The sequence below is a fragment of the Leuresthes tenuis genome, unplaced genomic scaffold, assembly GCF_036924035.1.
Source record: "Leuresthes tenuis unplaced genomic scaffold, fLeuTen1.0.hap1 SCAF_4, whole genome shotgun sequence".
NCBI classification, from domain to species: domain Eukaryota; kingdom Metazoa; phylum Chordata; class Actinopteri; order Atheriniformes; family Atherinopsidae; genus Leuresthes; species Leuresthes tenuis.
The window spans coordinates 2,856,264-2,862,263 of NW_027325358.1; the positions used below are offsets into that span (position 1 = coordinate 2,856,264).

Below are 6,000 nucleotides of genomic sequence, written 5' to 3' on the forward strand. Positions count from 1 at the left end.
ATTGTACGGTGAAACAAAATAACTGCACGGTGAAACAATATAACTGTACAGTGAAACAACATAACTGTACAGTGAAGCAACGTAACTGTACAGTGAAACAACGTAACTGTACAGTGAAGCAACGTAACTGTACAGTGAAACAACATAACTGTACAGTGAAACAACGTAACTGTACAGTGAAATAACGCAACTGTACAGTGAAATAACGCAACTGTACAGTGAAATAACGCAACTGTACAGTGAAACAATGCAACTGTACAGTGAAATAACGCAACTGTACAGTGAAACAACGCAACTGTACAGTGAAGCAACGTAATTGTACGGTGAAACAAAATAACTGCACGGTGAAACAATATAACTGTACAGTGAAACAACATAACTGTACAGTGAAGCAACGTAACTGTACAGTGAAACAACGTAACTGTACAGTGAAATAACGCAACTGTACAGTGAAACAACGCAACTGTACAGTGAAATAATGCAACTGTACAGTGAAACAACGTAACTGTACAGTGAAGCAACGTAACTGTACAGTGAAACAACGTAACTGTACAGTGAAACAACGTAACTGTACAGTGAAGCAACGTAACTGTACAGTGAAACAACGTAACTGTACAGTGAAACAACATAACTGTACAGTGAAGCAACGTAACTGTACAGTGAAACAACGTAACTGTACAGTGAAACAACATAACTGTTCAGTGAAACAACGTAACTGTACAGTGAAACAACAAAACTGTACAGTGAAACAACACAACTGTACAGTGAAACAACACAACTGTACAGTGAAATAACACAACTGTACAGTGAAATAACACAACTGTTCAGTGAAACAACGTAACTGTACAGTGAAACAATATAACTGTACCGTGAAGCAACGTAACTGTTCAGTGAAACAACGTAACTGTACAGTGAAACAACACAACTGTACAGTGAAACAACGTAACTGTACCGTGAAACAACGTAACTGTACCGTGAAATAACGCAACTGTACAGTGACGCAACATAACTGCACGGTGATCAGCCCAAAAAATTTTACGAAAAAACAAAGAATGCTGTTACATAAGCAACAGTTCTTCACATGGGTCTTAAAAGCAAGACAAAATAACAACAAAGGAATGGAGCAAAGGTGAAGCCCAGGTATTTTACAGAAGGATTTTCCTTGATCTACCACCCATAAGCTGTCTGTTATATGACTTTAAGTTCCGATCTGTGGCACAAACGCAACCAAAGAAAAAGTCTTTGAAGGTATGTTGTCCTTTGGGTATTTCCCAGTCCCCGTAACACTCGTGTTTGGTCCAAATGCCCTTATAAATAAAGGTTGTGGAGCAACATGTGCTGCCACGCAGACATCAGAGAAGGTTTTGCTCGTTTCAGCAACACAAACCACATTCTGCAAAAACAGAACGCCGCCGTGGGAAAACCAACCATCTGATCAACTGACCTGCATGCAGTCCAGACCTGTCCCCCACTGAAGATATTCAGAGCATCACAGAAAATATGACTTAAGGTCACACAACTTATATAAATACTGAAAGAATGGGGAAACATTTAACTTTCAAACACACAACAGTGGTAAACACGGACCAGTTTGAACTTAGTTTTTTTCTCTCTTAAAAAAATCTAACCATGCAGACTTGTTTAGTTGAAACAAGAGCAAATACATAAAGAAAATGTTTGATGTTAAAAAACTAAATCAGGATATTTGAACATCTGGCATAAAGAGGGTTTAGGTGAGAGGGAAGTTCGTTCCTCCATGCATAGGTGCTCTAATTGTGTCCACATATCATTACTCTGTCAGTCTGCATATGAGTGAGATTGTGTTCTTTTCACGGTGGTCATTTATTACGACTTGTTTATGAGCCTGAAATAGGATCTGAACCGAGGCAGAGGTGCAGTAACCCCGACACACACTCACTGTGTGGTATAGACAGGTGAAGCCACAGGGAGCACAGCTCAGGTAGGTTGCAAAAACCACTGGAGCCTGTCATGAGGTTCTGTTCGGTCCAGAATGTGAAAGTAACCTTCATTCTGTATATTTGGAAGATTAAAGACTAAATAAAAGGTTTGACACTTTCCAGAAGCTCAGAGGAGCTCTTGCTTAAATTATCTGTTAAATTTATCTGTAGGGATAAAAAAGTAACTATGCATTATGTTTTGTTGTTTCTTATTTCTATGAAAGAAATATTAAGATAAAAACTAGAACTGAGAATGAAACTATGGCTTGGAGAGTTCTGCCTCTACTTCTCACAATGATCTTTCATATTTTGTCTCATCTGCTTCATTTCATTTGGTAATATGCATTCATTTCGGTTATTTAGGCCTGCAACACATTTGGAAATAAACTCGAACAGTAAAGCTTTGTGATGTTTCCTTCTGCCAACACTTAAAGACGCTCTGACTCTGAGGAAACCAGGTGATGCAGAGTTCCAGCTGTTCTTTTGTCCCATTCTTCCTTAAACAGGTCTTAAGGTGTGCAGCAGTGCGGGGGGGTGGTTGTTTCTCTGCTGGGGACAGGTCAGGACTGCAGGCAGCCAGTCCAGCACCCGTACCTCTTCTTCCTCAGCCAGGCCTTTGGACTGTGGCAGAATGTGGTTTTCCATGGTCTGCTTGAACAATGCTGGGACGTCCCTGGAAAAGATGTGGCCTTGAAGGCAGCATATGTTGCTGTAAAATCTCAGGGAACTTTTCTGCATTAATGCTGCCGTCACAGAAGTGGAAATGAGCTTTGCCCCCTGATCCAACCCCATACCATCACAGAGCCTGGCTGCAGGGACTGGTTGCTGACAGCAGGCTGGATGCTGCTTCTGCTCTTTGCTCCATTTCTTCCACCAAAGATGTGGAATACTGATGGGTCTGACCACAGCACACGTTTCCACCGTGTGACGGTCCATCCCAGACGCCTCCGAGCCCAGAGAAGTGGACGCCGCCTCTGGACGAGGTTAACATCAGGCTTCTTTTCTGCACAGTAAAGCTTGTGAATGGAACTCTGTATTGTGGTGCTTGACAAAGGTTTCCACAGTAATCCCTTGTCCTTGTGCTTCTATCAGCTGCTGATGAATGACGGTTCTTGATGCAGCGTCTGAGGGGTCAGGGGTCATGGGCGTCCAGCTTAGGCTTGCTCCCTCGTCCTTTACACTGAAACTCCTCCAGATTCCCTGAATGCTTTAATGATATTCTGCTCTGTAGAGGCAGAAATATGCAGATCCCTTCCAGTCTTTCTCTGAGGAACATTGTTTTTAAAAACTTCAACGATTTTCTCACATTTTTGGACAAACTGGAGGTCCTCTGAACATCTTTTCTCCTCAAAGACTCTTTCATGGAGGCTGTTTTTGGACCAAATAATGAATCCAATCACGTGTTGACATTAATTATTTTTTTTGTGTTGCAGGCCTGAAATGGATGTGACAAGACTAAAAAACCTGAAATATTTTGGGTTCATATAGTCTAAAATTAAATGAAAGTACTAAACTAAATTCAAGAATCCCTGCTTTTTATTGTGTTTTTTTGTTTTTTGGCAACTGCCTGTAAACTGGCACACATACAGAAGAGATCCTCCCACACAAGTTACAGCTCTGTGTTTCACTGCAAATACAACTGAATGTCAAAGCAGTTAAATGTTCTTTAAATTCCCTCCGACTGTCATATGTGACATTTTTCTGTTGTATGTGCTGAGAGTTTCACCTGTTTTGTAACGGTTCATCATTTGATGGCAGGATTATTGACTGAGTTGTTCGTTTTGTTCCACCAACATTCAAAATTTCTGAATTTTAGTTAAATCTATGCCATCATTAGGAAAGAATATTCTGCCCCAAACATGGTCAAAATCTGCATTTTCTGGCCAACATTTGGCATGTTCAAGAACTCGGGGTGAGTGCGGCTGCTTAACCAAACATGCATTTTCTTTGGGGTACATTTGGCCCTCACAACACATGCCATTACCAAAGATAGGCCCTGCTCATGAAGTAGCCAAATCTAAAATGTGTCAACGAAGTGGGCAGAACAACATTTGAATGATTTAAATGTACCAAAGTCATCTTGAGACTCTGTTGTTTTGCTTGCAGGCATCTTTACCTGGTAGTTGAAGCTGTCCAGATACATAAAATGTGGAAGTAAATACAACATTTCCATGAAACAACACATCAGATTGGTGCCAAAGTAAACTACAGTCGTGTTAGTATGGTCATATATACGCATGTGTTGGGTCTATCAGCGTGTGAGGAGCCATCTCACAACAGGAGGTTATTAATGAGGATAATGAGCTGCAGCACAGCTTGGTTATATGGCAGGACACAGTTATGACAGCTCACTTGTGCTGAGGATCTGTCTGCTGGAATACTATAGACAGAGGGGTTAGCTAATAGCTGGTAATGCTTTGAGCCTGTTTATTATTTATAAGCAGGTGTCTCACTGAATGAAATTCTGGCCTAGCCTCAGCACTTCTTTCCCTCAGCAGCCAGGCTGCACGCAGCGGACTAAATGCCGCTTTTAGGTGCCACGCTGTGACTGTGAACAGGCCAGAGACGCACAACAACGCTGACACATCTGAACGGGACAAGGTGGGAATAAGGTGACATGGATGAAGATGAGGCAGGCCAGGCAGGTGACCAACTCACGTAGTGTTTGGACGGATTGCGCCTCTTCTCCACGTCCACGACTTTCACGTCCAGCACAGTCCGAAACTGCATCTTGACCCTGCAAAGGCTTTGCATGAAAGCGTCAGGCAGACAGCTGCTGGGGCTCCGGATCAGCTTCTTGTTTCAGGGGAGAGAAATCACAACATTCCTCGTTGTGTCATTTAAAGATTCGGGGATCGCAGCCAATCTGGCAGCGCAGGTTTCCCCCGCCGCTGACGTAACGTCAATCAATCCGATCGGAAACTTATCAATAGTCCATTAATAACGCGTGTAAAGCAGCCGAATATCCGAGCTTTCTCTCCCGCAGCCACACAGGCTGGCCGGTGGTGGACGGAGCGCCGATGGAGGCGGTCACCTTAAAAATAGAAAAAAGTGAAGCGAGCTCCTTTGTGTCTGCTTACAATAGGGGCATCTGCATACCTGGCGCCTCCGGAGGCTGGCTGAACGCAGGAGAGCCGGCAGATCCAGAGCCCAGCGGCTGCTGACACGCACAGCAGGAGTCAGACTCGAGTGGGAAGGGCTTCTGTCGGAAAAAAAACCCCCAGTAAAGACTAACAGCTCGTGCGCTCCTGAAATACAACCATGGATCTTGAGTCATTCATTCGGCTTCCTTCAGTGTCCCATAAGTTTCCCCCTCCGCGTCAGAGAAGACGGGATAAAACGGCCCAAACATCCGGAACGACGCGCAGCTGTTTGCCTGGAAACAAACTGCATCTTAAGAGTTAAAATGCTGTCAATCCTGCAGAGGAGACCTGTGCGATAATAATATCACCACCGACCAAGTCAGATGCAGCTTTCTGGCCGGAGACACGAGCCACTGGAACTGAATACAGATGTTCCACAGGCGACCAATCAGAGCAGCCTGCTCTGCATTAAAGAGCCAATTAACGACTAAACACTGCCCCCCTGTGCACGAGAAACGCACGCAGACGTGTTCTTTACATTAAAAATAAATTAAAGCGGGATGTTAATCACTTATGTAACACCCCTGTCTTCGTGGTTTAACTGTAAGCACGCGCTCAGGCCCTGGACACCACAGTCAGTTAACCGCTTTGTGTAGATTTCACTGCGTTTGCAAGTCTTGATTAACATTTAGGGGAACAACTGCCCCAGGCATCACAGACCCCCCAGGGACCCACGCTGAGCACGGTTCACACATACATATCTGAAACTGTTTCATTCATGATACAAATACCAACAATGACTGTGAAGCGAACTTCTTTAAATTAAAGCCCCCATGACATCAAATTAGATGTTTAGTTTTATGAATTTAGTATTTTTAGAGTTTGAAATGTCCTGGAAAATAATGAAAACAAACTTTGATGACTCACCCTGCACTAAGGAGTGTGTATTTCTTTAGCAT

General features: G+C 43.3%; 1 protein-coding gene across 7 annotated transcripts in view; it reads right to left on the reverse strand.

Annotated features, from left to right (window-relative positions):
- sh3pxd2aa (SH3 and PX domains 2Aa) overlaps nt 1-5,443 on the reverse strand; it is a 111,702-nt gene extending 106,259 nt beyond the window's left edge. For all 7 annotated transcript variants that reach the window (XM_072384077.1, XM_072384075.1, XM_072384074.1 and 4 more), the window contains exon 1: nt 4,617-5,443. In XM_072384077.1, the coding sequence (XP_072240178.1) occupies nt 4,617-4,712 (96 nt within the window). In that variant the 5' untranslated portion in view covers nt 4,713-5,443. The remainder of the gene's footprint in view (nt 1-4,616) is intronic.
- Between the last annotated feature and the right edge of the window lie 557 nt (nt 5,444-6,000).